Here is a 21,202-nt window from a genome sequence, read left to right on the forward strand (position 1 = left end):
ACACATACATATTCACCCATAGAATGGTTAGAACAAAGCTCAAACAAACAGGTTCCAAGTGTTCCACACATCCATACATAAATACACACAGTGCTGGATGTAAGGAACAATGTTCTAACTCCCATTCACACAAATTTTACACAGACACACACACACACACACACACACACACACACAGAGAGAGAGTTATGGATGCAAAAGACAATGTCCCAGCCAAATCATTCACACACACACTCATAGTTGATGCATGGGACAAATAATGTTCCAGCCACACCGTACCACGCTTTATTCTTTCTTTTACAGCTAATAGATACAAGAAAAATCTTTCATTAGTATACAATTACAATGTGATTACATTTTAGTTTTCTCCCAATGAATTATTATGAGGAAACAATATGTTTTCCCATAACTTTTCAGAAAATAAAATTACATAGCACTTGTAAAGAAAACAAATTATTCCAAAAAAACCCACATACATTCATAAACAAGAAACTTCTGTAGGTTAAAAAATTTTAAGGAAGCAATATAGTTTTCTCAGGCTGTTTCTATTACTTGCAAGCGGCAAATGTTGTTATAAAGAAAGATTTATTTATAATTTTATCTTTAAACGGAATCTTGTAAAACTCTTAATTATAAATCTAAAGTTTTATATAAAATTCAGTCATATATGATTTGAATTTTCAAAATGCACATCTACTTATCAAAAATTTTTAGTAAATGATATCAGAAATTTGAGGGCCAAAATATGTATAAAATATCAATTATCACTAGTCAAGCCTCAGTGAGAGTCACAACAGAAAGTACTGCCACTGTTCCTGTACCCTGATCATAAGAGGTCCGTAGCTTTACCTTGAGATTACCTTTCTGAACTTTATATTGTTTCCTATGAGTATTTACATCAAAGTAAAAAAAAAATCTCAACCTAGCTTAACTAACAACTTTATTTTTCCCAACATTTTCTAAGGGTGGTAATTATTGTTTGTAATCTAAATCTCTAAGTTTTTTAATAAGGTAGTGATAGAATCATAATCTGTTCAAGCAGCAATGCCCAAAAGACATCAAACACTAATATTTTGATTGCACCAAGACCCCACATTGAGGGACTGGAAGCCTCCTTAACCTTTTTATGTAACTCTTAGATTAAGAATGCAGCAGGCAGAGAACAACCACATAAGAGTATAAAGTTCTCAGGTCACAGAGTCCTCAGGGATATGTCACACAGAGGCCTGTAGATTTATGTTAAAGTGAAACATTATTGCATAGGAGAGAGAGAGACTTGGGGAAATGATGAGTGGAAATGGAAGCAGGCAGAGGGGTTAATCAAGATGGAGCCCAAGAAGCAGGATATAGATCCAGGTGGTAGTAGTAATTGGCTATAGAAAGATGTGACTATTTTTAAGTTTTCTGTAGGTCATTTTATCTAATATAGAAGGGTAGTTTGTCCACTGCATGTTATCTTCTTGTGTAGAGGGTTTGTGGATTGAGAATTTAATTTATAAACCTGCTCGAAAAGCTACAGGTTTTGGAGTTGTGTTTATGCCAGGCAGTGTAGGAAACAAACAGACAGGGTCAGGGAGATTATATTCACACAGGACAGAAGCAACTGGGTGGGCAAAGTGAACTGCTTTGGAAGGGAATAGAGTGGAGAGTTCAGCTTCCAGACCATGTGACGGAGTTCTTGCAATTGACTCCACACAGGACAGGCATCAACAGAATGGAACTGCAGGGGCCGATAAAAGCTTAAGCCAATTCCTTAATGCAGCAAAGGCCCACCTATGTAGCTGTGGTAACTGGTGGACCGCATTCCATAAGTTCCAAAACCATTGGTCCTTTCTCCTGCATGACCCTATGCAGAGATGGTATGCCATAAAATCATATATAACAAACCTAACAAGAAAGACCTACTCAATGGATATGTACTTGAGCATGAACATACATGTACACAAACATGAAGAAAATGAGGCTGTCAACTGGAGGATGGGAGAAGCATGAGATGGGGAAAATGGAAGACATCTGGGAAGGAATGAAGAAAGGAAAGCAAGTATATATAACTCTATTTCACTTAAAAAATTCAAAACAAGTACAAAATTCTAAGAACATTAATAAAAATTTGTCTAACATAGTATTTATGTCAGCACAAATTGAATTTCATGAAAATAAACTTGGGTAGATAAGAGAGTAGGTGTGATCACAATCAAAACATGTAGAAGATTTTCAAAGTTGTAATATTTTTAAATAAATAACTATTCATTTTACATCATGCTATATCAGACACTATAATTTATAAAAATTCTTTATGCTCTGCTACAAAATTGTAACTGTGAAATGCATCATTGATACACAGAAATATATATATATGGATCCAGAAAACTATAGTGCACAATGAATGTAGCAAAACCAACTTAGTTCAAGAAAATGGAAATAAATATCCTAGGTCATCTTTATCAGTAGCACTTTTTTTCTGGTAAAATGATCCATGATGGAAAAACTACATTTGTACTAAAGAAATGGATTATTTTACAACTCAGCAAAAATTAACATGAAACCTATATTATTATTTCTGGTTAAAAATTGAAAATGTTTTAGATACAAGATTGTTAGGATGACTTAAGCATGTACACCTAAATTAAGATGCAAATATATGACTTGTATTTACCTTTGGTTTTTCTCAGTTCCTCCACAAGGCACTGTGCTTCCTCTTGAACTCGGTCCTCAATATTTCTTTTCCCCATGCCCAAGTTCCGCAGAGTTGCAAGTGAGAAGCGCCGTGTTTCTTTCCATCTGCTTCCATTACTAAAAACAATGCCTAATAATGGAGAAGATACTTGACATTGGTGTTAGGAACAATGAAAAATATCACCATAGAGAGGACTCATTGTACCTAGTAACAAAGCCTATCTGTTTCTTTCAATCTTATATCACCATAAACACTATGCAACTCACATAAATACATGCACTTACTTACCAAAACCTTTATAAATTTTGTCAAGCACCGGAAAGCTTCCCCGACCAGCAAACTCCTCACCATGATCAATCAGAGCTTCTTTTACTGCTTCATACCCATGCAATACGACAGTGGGTTGTGAGCCCAAATACAGCGTGAAAACAGGGCCATAGACTTTTGAGAACTGGAAACAGAAAAGAAAATGCAAATACAGGCAAACATATGTAATCTTAATCTACATAGTATAAAACCTCATTCACATTAATAATATCTCATTATTTTAATGTTTTTTAGTAAGGCAAATACCTTCAAATGGTTCCAAAGCCTTTTTATATAAAATTATGGTTATTATTGGTTTTTAATGCCTCCAGTGAACCATATAATGGCATTAATTCAGGCATTTGTTACACAAAGATTACAATGAATTTTCATAACCAAACATTCAGGTGGATAAGAGCCACCTCATGTTCCTTCTGGCAGCATCTGTTTCAACTTTCTTAGTGCCTACCCACTCAAACTGCAATCACCCTGCTCATTCACCCCACTTTGTCCAAGCTCCCGATGTGAGCAGAAATGCTCTGCTCAACCAGAAGCTACTTCTTCTTCAGAAATTCAGGCATTAACTTGGATAAAAATCTTCTACTCAGTGACGGGCTATCCAGGCTAAAGGAGCAAAGATTAAACAGAAGTCAACGAACACAACACATATATTACTAAATTTAATTGACAGATTTAATGTTATATATCAAACTTCTCACACAATATTTACAGGTTTAAGTAAAACATTCAGAGAAATTGTATGGGGCCATAAAGACCAACAATAGTCAAATAATTATTAAGGAGTAAAACTACTGTTTATGGTATAACAATACCACACTTGAAATTATACTACAAAGCTATAGTGTTACAAATAGTTTGATATTCACATGAAACAAAAGAAGTCTAATAGAGTAGAAAAGTTGATGCAGAAACAAAGCAGCAACAATAATCCCAATTAAGGTTTAAAGTGCAAATTTATGTCAACACAAATGATGCTATTGAGCAGTCCAGATTTGGCATAATGCTACTACAAATAGAGAGAGCAGGCACCCACCTCCAAAGCTGTACCACAGGTATGCAGTACTTCCTGGAAAAATGGACATTTATGTGGCAGCATTCTTACCTTTAGACTTAGGCTTGCATGAACTAAAAATGGACATGAATATCACTAAATATGCTGAAAGCTTGGCTTATTTTTTTGCATTGCATGTGTTATGCCATGTCTGTTGGTATTTAGTTAAATTAGGTATCTTTTGTTTCTCTGGAGTCCAGTGTCAAGTAGATAACCTCAGTGAAGATATATATCTAAAAGTACACCTGACTTATTGAACAAATGTTACTATTGCCTTTTGACTTTATAGATATAGAACCTGAAATGGCCACCTGTTAAGACCAGGCAAGAGCAGGGACAGCAATCCAGCCATAAAACCTTCAAATCACCATTTGTCATGTCTACAATGTGTGCATGGGAAAACCTGAAACAAAATTTGAGAGAATGACCACACAATACCTGGCCCAACTTGAGCTCCATGCCTAGAGAGAGACCCCACTCCTGACACCATTAATGATCTTCTGCTGTTCTTGCACACAGGAGCCTAGCATAACTGTCATCTGATGGGATTTGATAAGCAGCTGGTGAAAACAGATGGAAGTTCACAGCCAAAAATTAGGAAGAGCTCAGAGGAAACTTCAGTTAGGATGTGACTTACTAAATCAATTAATGAAATAAATGGAATGACCTAAATTTCTTCAACATGAAACTTTGCTTTTTACTCAATTCCTGACAAGTCCCAACTGTAATGGGCATAGGATACAAAATACTTAGTAAGAGGTATAACCTTGTAATTATCTGTTACTTTAATATTTTTTTAATACTACATTTTCATTTAAAGAAGCATCCATTTTATCTTTGTTATGAGGTTTTAAAGAGCACAAAGAATACTTACATTGGTTAAGGAGTTGCTGAAGTTCTTCACATCTATCTGAAGGAAATTACCAATAATTGGGAGAGGAATGGGACCAGGGGGAAGCTTCCCTCTCCCAGAGTTCTGGATCCATAGTGAGAAGAGAATGAGAGAAGAGAGAGTAAGCACCAGGAATGTGACCAGATCCATGGAGACCCTCCTTATGGATACAGTTGTGATCAGGCAGCACAAAGCTTTTATAACACTGAAGCAGCATGCTCCTCTTTGAGCATCGTTGACTAATTAGATAGGAAATCATTAATCTCACTCTCTCAAGTAAACTTTGTCCCTTTGACAGAGATACAAATAAGATGTTATTTACTCTTGCTCTTTACAGGGTGCCATTTTGAATTTCTGGTTAACAGTACAGACTGGTTTTCAAGTACTCCCAATATACATAAACAAACACGTTTATAATGTGCAGCGAGTCTTCAGAAGTAATAGACTAATCTTGAAATTAAAGAAAACCATTATATCTCAGGGTAGTATCCAGGTAGCCATATATAACTTATGTCATATATAACTTGTGAATATTGGTATATTTTATGAAATATATTTATAATTTAACAAAGTCATCCTTTATAACAAAAGTAGGCTTCTAACTGACAATTCTTCTGCTACATTGCCTCAATAGCCAGAAATACAATTATGCACCCCATGCTAATGCATACTTAACTTTTTGCTATATTAAACATGCAAACTTATTTTGTTCAAAAATGTAAATTTTATAGCTTCTTATTTCAGTCTTGTCTGATGTAAAACTAAGAAAGGAAAACATATATGTCCATCAGACATCTTTACTATACAGTGAAAGACTTGTATTATTTTGCTAAAGCTGCTGAAACAAAAGAATCATTACTGTCTCACATATAGCTGGAAGAATGTAGAATTCACTGTGAAATCTGAGCAGACTTACTACCCTGAATGTATGATAGATTCTTAAAGTCTTAGAATTCTTCACTTTCCACCAATGCTCATGTGAACCTGACTAAACACAGTTCCCTACATAAAAAATAACAAAAATTGGCACCAGATAAACCTCTCCAAATAGCAACACCGACTGGGTTGCAAGTGTTCAAATGCCTGAGCCAAGGGGGGAACATTTCTGTAGCATTTTGCACTCTTCCTTTTACAAACCATTTAGTACAATTTTACCCACAATTTCTTAACTGTGCACTATAGCACTACATTGATCTTTACCACTTTCATTAACAGAAAACATGACTCTAGTTAATAATTATATCATTGTTTTAAGTAAGAAGTCAACTCTTTGCTCATTTTGTAATGTTTAGAATGTCAACAAGCCAATATCATGGTTATCCTTGTTATTTATGGCAGAGTAAGAACTAATTTGTTGCTATCATATATTATTACTCTTAAAAACCTCAAAAATGAAATATTTGGATTAGTCAGTCTCAGATTTTTCTTTGCCTGGAGGTATATGTGTTCTGGGACAATTAAGAAATAATTCAGAGTGGAGGTCCCAGGGAGTCTGTGGTAGTGACTCTACCTGTGACTGCTAGCAGTGGGGGATGTAGACTTGAAATTTTCTCTATTAATTGATGAGCAAGACTCCAGTGGATAAAAAAAATAGCAACTCTACCACAGAACTTTCATCTTAACAAGTGTCATGCCTATAACATGTGCAGGGACAAAGTTGGATCAAAGCTAAAGTGAATGAACAACCAATGACTGGATCAAATTAAGACCCATTCTATGGGCATATCCCAATCCCTGACACTATTCAGGATACTTTGCTATGCTTGCAGGCATGAGCCTAACATAAGTGTCCTCTGAGAGGCTCCACCCAGGAGCCAATGGAAACAAATACAGAGACCCACACAGTCAAATATTAAATAGAGCTTGGAAAGTCTTGTGAAAGATTTGGGGAAAGTATTGAGGGACCGCAAGAAAATGGTACCTGCAATAGATTCAACTAACTTGGACGCTTGGAGATTCCCAGAGACTAAACCACCAACCAAAGAACAAGTATGAGCTAAACTTACCTCTCTACCTGCACATATGTACCAGATAAGCAGCTTGATTTTTATGTATGTCCCCTCACAACTAGAGAAGAGGTTGTTCTTACATCTGTTGGTTGCTTATGAATGTCATTTCCCTAATTGGGTTGCCTTGTCTTTCCTCAGTGAAAGAGAGTTATAGGGCAGTAGACCAGGAAAGGTAGTCTTGTCCCTAGTTGAGCTAAGGCTTGAAGCCCTGGAGAAACTGAAGGAATGGTAGAAGCTTTACCTTTTCCTGGGCAGCAGGCCTGGTCACTTCCCTCATGGATTTGTGAACAACAGTCATTTAAGGGCAACACCCCACACATGCCCACACATGTAGATGATGCCTCACTAACATCTCAGACCAAGGCCAAAGAAAAGAGGCGTGACCTTTGGTCATAGGCTCAAAACAGAAATTTTCATGCCTATGAGGTACATAGAGACCTTGAAGACATAGTCAGTAAGCTTTCCTGTGCAAACATTCCTCCCTGCAAAAGGTATTTAATCTCAGACCCACCCTGTGAAATGGTGTTTGGTTTTATACATCCACTCTCCATCATGGCAATAAATAGTTTGGAACCAGAGACTGTCTCTTTTCTTTGAGATTCACCATCAGGTTTGGGGAAAAATTGGAGAAGGCCTTCATTATAGAGTGTCTGACCACTCTTCAGTGAAAGGCAGCTTTGCACACCTAGCCACAATCTATCACCACTCATTCTGCTACTGTCAAGCCAAGGACTCAGACTCATGGGAATAACCAGTGCTTCCCCGATCCACCCCAACTGGATTAGCTTGATAAAGTCCTTGTACCGAGATTCAATTCTCAACTATTATGTGACTTCCAGTTGTGCCTGGTTGTCCAAGATCCTAACATCCCAGCCTCTTCACAGGCCTAGAGAACCCTGAGTCACAACTGGCTATCCCATGCCTCAGACTGCCCTTTAACACAGCATTTGGTACTTCTTTGCTTCCTTATAACCCGTCAGCTGCCCATAAATAAATGAGACAAGCACAGTCAAACTCCCCTCAGCCCACTACCCCAAGCATTGGCCATCCCCTGTGGCAGAGCAGACAAAGGTTCCACAACATACAACTGGAGCTCACAGAAGACATTATCATTGACTTTAGTCAAAATATCCAGCAAAGAGGAAGTAAAACCTGTAGAGACTACCTCCAATATTTAGGAATAGACTCCTGTAAACAGATGGGACCACCCATACATCTCCAAACATTTAACCCAGAAATGATCCTGTTCAAAAGCAAAAAAATGGGACAAAAATGGAACAGATACCGAAGGAAAGAACATCCAGAGATTCCCTTACCTAGGGATTCATCTGCAGACACCAAACCCCCACACTTTTGCTGATGTCAAGAAGAGATTGCTGATAGGATCCTGATATGTGTGTTCCCTGAGAGGTTCTACCAGCACCTGAATAATACAATGAACACACTCAAAGCCTATAACCAAATTGAGACCAGGCAGCCCAATGAAAAAGATAAGGGAAGAACTGAAGGAGCCCAAGTAGATAACAACCTCATAAGGAAAACAATATCAACCATCTGGACCACCCATATCTCTCAAAGACTAAACTACCAACAAAAGAGTATACAAGAAGGGATCCAGTACACCAGACATATAATTAGAAGAGAATGGTCTTATTTGATGTCAGTTGGAAGGGAAAGGAGGCTTGACCCCCAGCTTCAGTGAATGCTAGAATTGTGATGCAGGAGTGGGTGAATGGGTAGAGGAGCACCTTTAAGGAGGCAAAGGGGAGTGGAAGAGGAGATGTGATGGGGTATTGTGGAGGGGCAACCAAAGAGGAAATTATCATTTGAAATGTAATAAAAATGATTAATAAGAATTAATTATAGTATAATAAAATAAAAAAGGAAACCGTGAATCAAGATCTTAGTCAAATTCATCATTGGATGTGTTAAGTAAAGTAGATATAAAATGAGGAGAAATCTCAGGCATAGGCCTTAGATGCTTTGTGACATTTTGAGCATGTTGGTTGGTTGGTAGGATATATTCATATATCTGAAAATGTCCCCTAACAATCATGAAGAATATACTTCACATCAGAGTTTGTATCAAATTCAAACAATGGAATAACACAGAGTGAGGTTATTTGGTTCTAGACTTGAAACATTTTAACTTATTCACAGCATTAAAATTCTTTCTTTTCTTAAAAGAAACAAATATTTATTAACCACTCCTAAACCCAAAAATGTCATTGTGTAAATTAGACTATATAATTTTGTTACTGCATCAAATATATGGAGTCAGATATATATATATATATATATATATATATATATATATATATATATATATATATATATATATAGCTAATATATATATATATATTAGCTATTTTTATTATACCAAAAGTTAGAAAATAAGGGTTAAAAGGGAGTTTTCATTCCATGTGATAATTTCAGGCCAACTGACAGGTACTTATCAGTGGGAATGGAGGAAGATCATCTGAAACATGCACATGACACTTGTTACTAAAAATGTCATGTTGTGCTTTCCCACACTCTGAGAAGAATGGAGGTTGCCAAATGGATTTGTATCTGACCAGTGAGGACCGGGAGCACCAGAAAGGCATCTGCTCACTTCCTCTGAGTCACACAGGTGAGACGTATTTACCGTAATCATAAGACACCCTTCTCGTAAATTACAGTATATGGTGGATGCAATGCTACAAGGTTCATAAGATTTTATGGGGACATTTATGTTGTCATCAATCTGTCATAATTTGCATTTTCTACTTATTTCTGGAAAGTATCATGTTAGATCGTGACAACTAATATTTAAAAAAAAAGGTTCATTGGCAGGATCTAGCTTGCTTTAACCCATCGAGAAATCGAAACCAACATATTAACAATGAAGAGAAGAGGAAGGAGTAGAAGGAATGCAAAGACTTGAATAAATATTTTAATAATATGTGAATTTATTGTTTTTCTTTTCTTAGTTAACATTTCTATCAGTTTGTTATTCTGGGCTCTAATGATTGGTTGTAATATATATCAAATATAATATTATATATTATAATGTTTGTAATATTTATAATTCAGACAAAACATTTAAATCTCAGTATTTAATAAGCCTTCCTACATTAACTAACTCACTAGTTTTCTGATAAAATCATGTGTTGGATTATATTTAATAAACATTTATTTGGTAAGTCATCTTATTTTCTCAAAAAGCAAACAATTGCCTCAGCAAGAAAAAGTGCAGATTTTTTTACAACTTTATTTTAAATAAGGAACAGAAATACCTCTGCTAATTTTACTGTGTCCTTGTTCAGTTTCTGTTTCCATGATTTGTCCGTTGTTGAGAGTGGGGTGTTGAAGTTTCCCACTATTATTGTATGGAATGCAATGTAGTTTTTGAGCTTTAATGGGGTTTCTCGTATTTGGAGCATATATGTTAAGGATTAAGAGTTCCTCCTTAGAAATTTCTCTTCTAATGAGTAAAAAGTGTTCTTTCTTATCTTTTTTGATAACATTTGGTTGAAAATATACTTTATTTGATATTAGAATGGCCACTCCAGCTTGCTTCTTGGGGCCGCTTGCTTGGAAGGTTTTTTCCCAACATTTTACCCTGAGTTAGTGTCTGTCTTTGTCTCTGAGACGAGTTTCCTGTATGCAGCAAAATGCTGGGTTTTGTTTATGTATTCAGTCTGATAGACTATTTTTTTTAATTGGGGAATTGAGTCCATTTATGTTAACAGATATCAAGAAATAGTGGTTGCTGTTTCCTGCTACTTTTGGTTTTGGAGGTTGAATTGTGCCTGTGTGCCTTTCTTCTTTTGGTTTTCTTGCTTAGGAGTTTTCTTGTTTTTACTAGGATGTCATTCCCCTTGTTGTGTTGGGTTTTCCAACTATACATCGTTGTAGTTCTGGGTTTGTGGTCAGATACTGTGTAAATTTAGTTTTGTCTTGGAATATCTTGGTCTCTCCATCTAAGGTGATTGAGAGTTTTGCTTGGTATAGCAGCTTGGCCTGACACTTGTGTTCTCTTAGGGTCTGCATGATGTCTGTTCAGGATCTTCTAGCTTTCATAGTCTGTTGAGACATCGGGAGTGATTTTGATTGGTCTGCCTTTATATGTTACATGACCTTTTCCCTTTTCTGCTTTTAGTAATCTTTCTTTGCTTTGGGCACTTGACATTTTGACAATTATGTGTCAGTAGGATTTTCTTTTCTGGGCCACTCTATTTAGAGTTCTGTAGGCTTCTTTTATGCTCATGTTCATTTCATTCTTAAGGGTAGTGAAGTTTCTTTCTATGATTTTGTTGAAGATATTTACTGTGCATCTTACTTGATATCCTTTGCCCTCTTCCATTCCTAGTATCCTTATGTTTGGTCTTCTCATTGTGTCCTGGATCTCCTGGACATTTTCTTGTTTTCTCTTTAATAGCTTCTAATTATTTGTGCTATTTCTCCTATTGTTGTTTAAGAATTTCTTTCATCATCTTGAGGTATGATTTCGGTTCTGAGTTGTCTATTTTTCTGGAGTGTTGGCATTCTGCTGTTTGCTGTGATGGGATAACTGGGTTTTGGTGTTTTCTGGTTGTCTTGGTTTTCCTGGGGTATGTTCTTTCACTTTCCTCTTGCCATCTTTTTGTGTCTGATTATAGGTGGTCTTGTTGTCAGTGATTGGTTCTTGTCTCCCTTGTACCTGGCCTGTGTCCCTGGATCTCCACTGTTCCTGGTGGGAGATGGCCTGAGCACCTGTTCTGCATGCAAGGGCTGCTAGGTGGAAACAGACACCCTAAGGCAGGGTTCTTGCTGCCCTGAAACAATCTGGGCAGCAGCACACATTCCCAGAGCTTTGCACAGATCTTTCTGCTCCCTGGCTATTCTGAGCACCATCTCACTAGGCCTGTGTCCCTGGACCTCTGCTGTTTTGGTTGCTGATGGCCTGAGCACCTGTTCTCCATGCACAGGCCGCCGGCTGGAAACAGACATCCTAAAGCAGGGTACCTGCTTTCCTGAACCAATTGGAGGGAGGAACGCACTTTCCGTGTGTTCGGCACAGAATTCTGCACCCCAGCTACTTGGAAATCTATCTCACCAGGCCTGTGTCATATGTATGTTACTCTAGTGATTCTCTGTTATCTATGAAATAAAATGAATGTAAATCCAATTATTAGAATTATAATATATTTTCCCAAAATATACCAAGATTTTTCACAAGAAATTTGCTAATTTCTTCTCAGTAATTCAGGAATCTGGGAGATTTTCTCCTTACAGTGTCCAGTGACAACTTAACAAGTAATGTTTGCTGATGTTATTAGCAAGTGTACTTGAGGCTCTCTGCTGATGATTTTCTATATTTTGAAGACTTAGTATTGCCCTAACTGTGCATGAAGGTGAGTGTCACAGCAAAGGAAACATGGAATTAAATTCTGATGTATTTAATCATTTCTACGGTGACAGAGTAAAGTGTAAATAAAGTTTGCATTCTAGGATGAACACTGAGAAGTGGATAAGCATGCTGCTGATTGGGCATAAACTGAAACTCTACCAACAATTGGGAGCCACTGTTAAGTCTCCACAGATTTTCATGTCAGTGAAACCATGGAAATGAGTCTCTATTACCTGATGAGAAAGGCATGAAGTAGTCACTTTTCTTAAAGTTTCCATTGGCATCTAGAAAGTGTCCAGGGTCAAACATCTCTGGGTTGGGGAACTCCTTACTGTCATGCAGCACTGATGTCAGTGATGTTATTACCAGTGTTCCCTAGAACAACACACAAAAGGAAACCAAGTTATAAAATACCATAAAGGTGAAGTATGCAAGAAAATAATTCACCTTCTGCTCCTTAGTAGTTAACTACAAAGCACAGCAGTGTCGTGTCAATGCACACAGTAGGGAGAGGCACAATAAGTCTGAAGCCAGTCACATTGACATGGCCAAATGGGCTTCCAGTGACGTTTCCCAAGAGTAGTTGAAATAAAATTTCCGAGTCTCTTCTTTATTCCCTACAGATTAGTCTCTTGCTTTTCTCTCATTTTTTTATCCAAATTATATTTACTGGATATTCTCTGCATTTTCTTTTCAGATGATATCCATTTTCCACAATCCCATTTCTCCTCTTCCTCCAATTTTTTCGATGATTGTGCTCCTTCTCTCAACCAACCTATCCCACCTCAGCAATTTTTGTTTTCTTCTACATTTGGAGAATGAGCCTTAACTGGAAAAAGGCCTCTTCTTCCATTAATGTAAGAGAATGCTATCCTCTGCTGCAGATGCTCTTGGTGCCATGATTAGCTGAAAGCATTCACCTCTGTATCTGTATTACTCTGGTAGAGTCTCTAAGGAGCTTTCCTTCTCAGGTTCTTGCCAGTAAGCACTACTTTTCATCAGCAATATTGCTCTGGTTTATTGGGTGCCTATCGGGTGTATCTCCACGTGAGGCAGTCTTTGGATGAGCTTTTCTCCAATCCCTGCTCCTCTGTGTTCCTTTACTTCTTGTAATGAACATTTTGTTCTTTCTTTTAAAAAAGACTAATGCATCCACATTCTAGCCTTCCATATCTTGGCGCTTCATAAGTTATGTGGATGGTTTCTTGGGTATTTTGAGCAGTTGGGGCTAGTATCGGCTTATAAGTGAGTACATACCATGTGCCTTCTTTTGTGACTGGGTTACCACACTCAGGATGGTAGATCCAAGTTTATTTGCCTAGTAATTTGCCTAGTAATTTCCTAAAGTTATTGTTTTTAATAGCTGTTTAGTACTCCATGGTTTATATGTACCACAATTTGTTTATCTATTCCTCTGTTTAAGGACTTCTGGATATTTTTTGTAACTTCTGGATATTATAAATAAGTCTCCTATGAACATGGTAGAGCATATATTTTTGGTTGATTTTGGAGCCACATTTGGGTATATGCTCAGGTTTAGTACTCCATGGTTTATATGTACCACAATTTGTTTATCTATTCCTCTGTTTAAGGACTTCTGGATATTTTTTGTAACTTCTGGATATTATAAATAAGTCTCCTATGAACATGGTAGAGCATATATTTTTGGTTGATTTTGGAGCCACATTTGAGTATATGCTCAGGAGTGGTATAATTTGGTCCTGATGTGGTACTATGTCCAAATTTCTGACAAACCACCGGAGTCAGGCTGATTTCTAGAGTTGTTTTACCAGTTTACAATCTAACCAATAGTTGAGGAGTGTTCCTCTTTCTCTAAATTTTTGCCAGCACCTGCTGTTCACCTGAGTTTTTATCTTATCCAATTTGACTCAAATGAGGTGAAATATTAGGGTTGTTTTGATTTTCATTGTTCTGAGGACTAGAGATTTTGGGCATTTCTTTAGAAGCTTCTCAGCCATTTGATATCTCTAAGTTGAGAATTCTTTGTTTATATTTGTACCCCATTTTTAAATAGGATTATTTAATTATCTACAGTCTAACTTCTTGAGTTCTTTGTATGTATTGTATACTACCCCTCTATTTGATGTAGGATTGGTAAAATATTTTCTAAATCTCTTGGTTGCTATTTTGTGTTTTTGACAGTGCCCTTTGCCTTACTAAAGTTTTGCAATTTTATGAGGTCCTATTTCTGATTTTCTTGAGAATAGGCTCCTATAGTAGATCTGATAATTTCTTGAGTTTCCTCAGTTTCTGTTGCTATATCTCTACTTTCATTCCTGATTTTTTTAATGTGGATACAGTCTCTGTGCCCTCTAGTTAGTCTGGCTAAGGACTTATTGATCTTTTTGATATTCTCAAAGTACCAGCAGTTGGTTTCATTGATTCTTTTTTTTAAACAACTTTATTTTACAAAACAAAGATAAATGTACAGATTTTAAACATTGTTTGCTTAAAATTATACATTATTGTCAGTATTTTTTTCAGATTTTAACATAATTTTTACACAAAACTATATGAATATGTTTTTTAGTCAGTACTTGATTTTTTTCAAGGTTTGATAGTATGCCTTGAAAACTTAATAGTTACAATGAGCTAAAGTACATGTAAAACAAAATGTAACATTGAAATAGTTAAAGTTTTCTTGTTTTGTAAATATTTTTTTTTTGTTTTGTTTTGTTTTCTTTATTTCTTGGACTTCATACAGTCTGTGAGTTGTTTCTGAGGAAGTGCAAGCCTCTGGGGTTAGCATCCCACTATCAGTGACTGCATATTATGTATGTTCTTTGTGACTGGGTTATCTCACTCAGGATGATATTCTCTAGATGCAGCCATTTTCTTAAGAATTTGGTTAAGTCATTGTTTCTGGTGGCTGAGTAGTATTCCATTGTGTAAATGTACCACAATTTTTGTATCCATTCATCTTCTGAAGGACATCTGGGTTCTTTCCAGCTTCTGGCTATTATAAATAGAGCTGCTATAAACATTGTGGTGCATATATCTTTGTTGTGTATTAAAGTGTCTGTGGGGTATATGCCCAGAAGTGGAATAGCTGGATCTTCAGGTAGTACTATATCCAATTTTCTGAGGTATCGCCAGACTGATTTCCAGAGTGGTTGTATTAGTTTGCAACCCCACCAACAGTGGAGAAGTGTTCCTCTTTCTCTGCAGCCTCGCCAGCATCTGCTGTCATCTGAGTTTTGGATCTTGGCCAATCTGACTGGTGTGAGGTGGAATCTCAGGGTTGTTTTGATTTGCATTTCCCTGATGGCTAAGGATGTGGAGCACTTCCTCAGATGTTTCTCGGCCATTTGGTGTTCCTCAACTGAGAACGTTTTGTTTAGCTCTGTACCCCATTTTTTAATAGGGTTATTTGATTCTCTGGTGTCTAGCTTTTTGAGTTCCTTGTATACCTTGGATATTAGGCCTCTATCTGATGTGGTGTTGGTAAAGATCTTTTCCCATTCTGTTGGTTGCCTTTTTGTTTTCTTGACAATTTCCTTAGTCTTATAGAAATTTGCAATCTCATTAAGTCCCATTTGTTAATCTTTGACCTAAGAGCTTGAGCCATTGGTGTTTTGTTCAGGAAATTTTCTCCTGTGCCTATGTGTTCTAAGGTTTTCCGTACTTTCTCATCTAATAATTTTAGTGTATCTGGTTTAATGTGGAGATCTTTGATCCACTTACACTTGAGCTCTCTACAAGGAGATAAGAAAGGGTCTATTTCCATTCTTTTGCATGCTGAGTGCCAGTTGGACCAGCACCATTTGTTGAATAGGCTGTCCTTTTTCCATTAAATTTTTACGGCTCCAACAAACATGTTTCTAACGTGCTGAAAATCTTCAGAATAATAAATTAATCTTGAGATACAAGGGACATTCTCAACCATTACATCTCATGTTAGTGTCTAGGTAGTCAGATATAATTTATGTCACATAAAAGTTGTAAATATTGATATATTCTATGAAATATATTTATTTTTTAACAATGTCATCTTATATAACATAAGTAGGCTTCTAACTGACTATTCTCAATAGCCAGAAATACAATTATGCACCACATGTTGATGCATTCTTAATTTTTTTGCTATATTAAACATGCCAACATATTTTGTTCAATAAGTTAAGCTTTATAGCTTCTTATTTTATTCTTGACTAATATAAAACTAAAAAAAGAAAACATATATGCCAGTCACACTTCTTTACTAAAGCATGAAAGACCTGTATTCTTATGCTAAAGCTGCTGAAACAAAAAGAACTCAGTGTCTCACAGCTCATAGCTGGAATAATTTAGAATTCACTGTGACTAATGAGCAGACCTTCTGCCCTGACTTTATGATAGATTCTTAGAGAAAAGTCTTAGGATTCTCCACTTTGCACTGATGCACACGTGAAACTGACTAAGCACATTTCCATACAGACAAAATAACAATAATTGGCACTGCCAAACCTCCCCAAATTGCACCACCTACTGGGTACCAAGTGTTCAAATGTCTGAGCTAAAGGGGACATTTCTAATGTAACACCCCTGCAGAATTTTTCACTCTTCCCTACACAAAAGCTTTCATTACAATTAAGCCCAAATTTCTTGACTGTGTATTATAACACTACATTGATCTTAACTACTATCATTAACAGAAAACATGAATCTAGTTAATAATTATATCATTGTTTTAAAAGAAGTCAAATGTTTACTTATTTTGTAATGCTTAGAATATCAATGAGTCAATATCATGGTTATTCTTGTTATTTTTGGCAGAGTAAGAACGAATTAGTTGCTTTCATATCTTATTACTCTAAAAAAATCTCAAAAATAGGAGCGTTTGGTTAATCTCAGTTTTTTTTTTTTTTTTTTTGGCCTGGAGATATATTTGTTATGGTACATTTTCACATATTTATAAGTTAGTGTAAAGTTTATGATAACCTTTTTTAAATAAAATATCAGAATTGTGAAGCACTAAAAAGAGATAGGCCTCTGAGCTCAACTATTCTCCATTTTACTGAGCTTTTTAAGGAAGGATTCATTGATAGCGCATGGGGAACCACAAATTTACCTATTGAACATGAATTGTATCTTGTGAAAACTTTTTCTTTACCTTTTACTTCATTTCTTAGCTAGTCTTGTTGCTCATCTTCACTTATTTTTTAAAAAAATTAATATTTTTATGAAAAATTATTACTGCTTATTCATTACACAATTAAATGAAATTCATTTTGCCATTTAATTCATGTCATTATAAAATGACTTTGACATTATAATCACACTTTTTTATAGTTTCTTTTTTTATAAATTGAACAACTTTATTTATTTATTTTTTTAACGACTTTATTTTGTAAAACAAAGATAAATGTACAGATTTTAAACATTTTTTGCTTAAAATTATACATTTTTGTCAGTACTGTTTTTTCAGACATTAAAATAAATTTTACATAAAACCATGTGAATATATTTTTTAGTCAGTACTTGATTGTTTTTCAAGGGTTTGACAGTATGCATTGAAAACCTACTAGTTACAATAAGCGTAAAGTACATGCAAAACAAAACGCAACATGGAAATAGTCAAAGTCTTCTTGTTTTGTGAATATATGTATATTTTTTGTTTTCTTTATTTCTTGGACTTCATACAGTCTGTGAGTTGTTTCTGGGGGAGTGCAAGCCTCTGGGGTTAGCATCCCACTATCAGTGACTGCATATTATGTCTGTTCTTTTGTGACTGGGTTATCTCACTCAGGATGATCTTCTCTAGATGCAGCCATTTTCTTAAGAATTTGGTTAAGTCATTGTTTCTGGTGGCTGAGTAGTATTCCATTGTGTATATGTACCACAATTTTTGTATCCATTCATCTTCTGAAGGACATCTGGGTTCCTTCCAGCTTCTGGCTATTATGAATAGAGCCGCTATGAACATTATGGTGCATATATCTTTGTTGTGTATTAAAGTGTCTCTGGGGTATATGCCCAGAAGTGGAATAGCTAGGTCTTCAGGTAGTACTATATCTAATTTTCTGAGGTATCGCCAGTCAGATTTCCAGAGTGGTTGTATTAGCTTGCAACCCCACCAACAGTGGAGAAGTGTTCCTATTTCTCCGCAGCCTTGCCAGCATCTGCTGTCATCTGAGTTTTGGATCTTGGCCAATCTGACTGGTGGGAGGTGGAATCTTAGGGTTGTTTTGATTTGCATTTCCCTGATTGCTAAGGATGTGGAGCACTTCCTCAGATGTTTCTCGGCCATTCGGTGTTCCTCAACTGAAAATGATTTGTTTATCTCTGTACCCCATTTTTTAATAGGGTACTTGATTCTCTTGTGTCTAGATTTTTGAGTTCCTTGTACACCTTGGATATTAGGCCTCTATCTGATGTGGTGTTGGTAAAGATCTTTTCCCATTCTGTTGGTTGCCGTTTTGTTTTCTTGACGATGTCCTTAGCCTTACAGAAACTTTGCAATCTCATTAAGTCCCATTTGTTAATCTTAGACCTTAGAGCTTGAGCCATTGGTGTTTTGTTCAGGAAATTTTCTCCTGTGCCTATGTGTTCTAAGGTTTTCCCTACTTTCTCATCTAATAGTTTCAGTGTATCTGGTTTAATATGGAGATCTTTAATCCACTTTATTTTTGAAAAAAAACAAAGATAAGTGTACAGATTTTAAGCATTTTTGCAAAAGAGTATATGAATACATTTTTGTCAGTACTTGATTTTTTTTAAAGGTTTGATAGTATACATTAATATCTTACTAGTTAAAATGAACATAAAGTACATGTAAAACAAGATGTAACCTGGAATTAGTCAAAGTTTTCTTGGTGTATAAAGATGAAACATAATGATTTTTCATTTTCTTTTCTTCTTCTTCTTTTTTGGCCTTTATTTTTTCTTGAACTTCATATAGTCTGTGAGTTGTTTCTGGGGTGTTCAGAGCTTTCTAGGGGTTAGTATTCAATTCTCAGTGACTGCATATTATGTCTGTTCTTTTGTGACTGGGTTAGCTCACTCAGGATGATATTCTCTAGATGCAACCATTTTCTTAAGAATTTGTTTAAGTCATTGTTTCTGATGGCTGAGAAGTATTCCATTGTGTAAATGTACCACAATATTTGTATCTATTCACCTACTGAAGGACATCTGGGTTCTTTCCAGCTTCTGGCTCTTATAAATAGAGCTGCTATGAACATTGTAGTGCATTTATCTTTGTTGTATATTAAAGTGTCTCTGGGGTACATGCCCAGAAGTGGAATAGCTGGATTTTCAGGTAGTACTATGTCCAATTGTCTGAGGAATTGCCAGACTAATTTCCAGAATGGTTGTATCAGTTTACGACCACACCAACAGTGGAGAAGTGTTCCTCTTTCTCTGCAACCTTGCCAGCATCTGCTGTAATCTGAGTTTTGGATCTTGGCCAATCTGACTGGTGTGATGTGGAATCTCAGGGTTCTTTTTGTTTGCATTTCCCTGATGGCTAAGAATGTCCAGCACTTCCTTAGGTGTTTCTCAGCCATTCCATATTCCTCAATTTAGAATGTTTTGTTTAGCTCTATACCCCATTTTTTAATAGGGTTGTTTGATTCTCTGGTGTCTAGCTTTTTGAGTTCCTTGTATACCTTGGATACTAGGCCTCTATCTGATGTGGAGTTGGTAAAGATCTTTTTCTATTCTGTTGGCTGTCATTTTGTTTTCTTGACAATGTCCTTAGACTTACAGAAACTTTGCAATCTCAAGTTCCATTTATTAATCTTTGACCTTAGAGCTTGATCCATTGGTGTTTTGTTCAGGAAATTTTCTCCTGTGCCTATGTGTTCTAAGGTTTTCCATACTTTTTCATCTAATAGTTTCAGTGTATCTGGTTTAATGTGGAGATCTTTGATCCACTTACTCTTGATAATCACACTTTTCAATGAGTTGGTTCTTCATCATTTTGATTATCAGACATCTTTCTCTTCTGAAATAGTCACTTTCCCATGTCATAGACTACAATCTCTATTTAAGAAATAATTCAAAGTGGAGGTCCCAGGGCATCCATGGGAGTAACTATACCTGAGACTGCTAGCAGTGTGGTATGTGGTGCCTATTGCCAGGTAACAATTCACCTAGAGGAATAAGGACAACAACTCACCCATAGAACTTTCAACCTAAAAGATATCCTGCCTACAACATGTGCAGAAAAAAAGTTGGAGCAAAGCTGAAGTGAATAGATAAACAATGGCTGGCCCAAATTAAAACCCATCCCATGGGCAAATTCCAATCCCTGACACTGTTAAGGCATGAGCCTAGCATAACTGTCTTTTGAGAGGCTCGACCCTGCAGCCAGTGCAAACAAGTATATTGACCCTCACAAAAAAAAATTAAATAGAGCTTGAAAATCTTGTGAAAGAGTTGGGTAAATGATTGAGAGCACAAGAGAATGGTATCTGCAATAGATTCAACTAACTTGGATACTTGGGGATCCAAGAGAGTAAACCACCAACCATTAAACAAGCATGGGCTAAATATCTCTCCAACCTGCACATATGTAGCAGACAATCAGCTTGGTTTTCAAGTGTATCCTCTCACAGCTAGAGAAGACGCTCTTTTGAATCCTGTTGGCTGCCTATGCATTGTGTTCACCCAACTGGTCTGCCTTGTCTTGCCTCAGTGTGAGAGGGTTGTAGAGAAGTAGACCCGGAATGGTAGCCTTGTCACTAGTTATGCTAAGGCTAGAAGCCCTGGAGAACCTGAAGGAATGGTAGGAGCTTCACCTGTTCCTGGGCACCAGGCCCCTGTCACTGCTCTCATAGATTTGTGGCCATACTCATTTAAGGGCAACACCCCACACATGCCCACACATGTAGATGATGCTCCCTAACATCTCAGACCAAGGAAAAAT

The 21,202-nt window shown here is 36.4% G+C and overlaps 1 protein-coding gene across 5 annotated transcripts in view; it reads right to left on the reverse strand.

Annotated features, from left to right (window-relative positions):
• LOC308417120 (cytochrome P450 2C29) overlaps positions 1-21,202 on the reverse strand; it is a gene marked incomplete at both ends in the record, with an annotated part of 338,086 nt that overhangs the window by 35,015 nt on the left and 281,869 nt on the right. For 2 of the 5 annotated variants that reach the window (XM_080912245.1, XM_080912238.1), the window contains 3 exons: positions 2,657-2,806; positions 2,966-3,128; positions 4,930-5,097. The exons of 1 other annotated variant lie outside the window; for it this stretch is intronic. In XM_080912245.1, coding sequence (XP_080768371.1) covers positions 2,657-2,806; positions 2,966-3,128; positions 4,930-5,097 — 481 coding nt within the window. Of the gene's footprint in view, positions 1-2,656; positions 2,807-2,965; positions 3,129-4,929; positions 5,098-12,563; positions 12,706-21,202 lie in introns of those variants that run through there. 2 more of the 5 variants (XM_080912243.1, XM_080912241.1) reach the window with 2 other exon arrangements.

The sequence above is a fragment of the Micromys minutus genome (assembly GCF_963924665.1).
Source record: "Micromys minutus genome assembly, chromosome: 2".
NCBI lineage: Eukaryota > Metazoa > Chordata > Mammalia > Rodentia > Muridae > Micromys > Micromys minutus.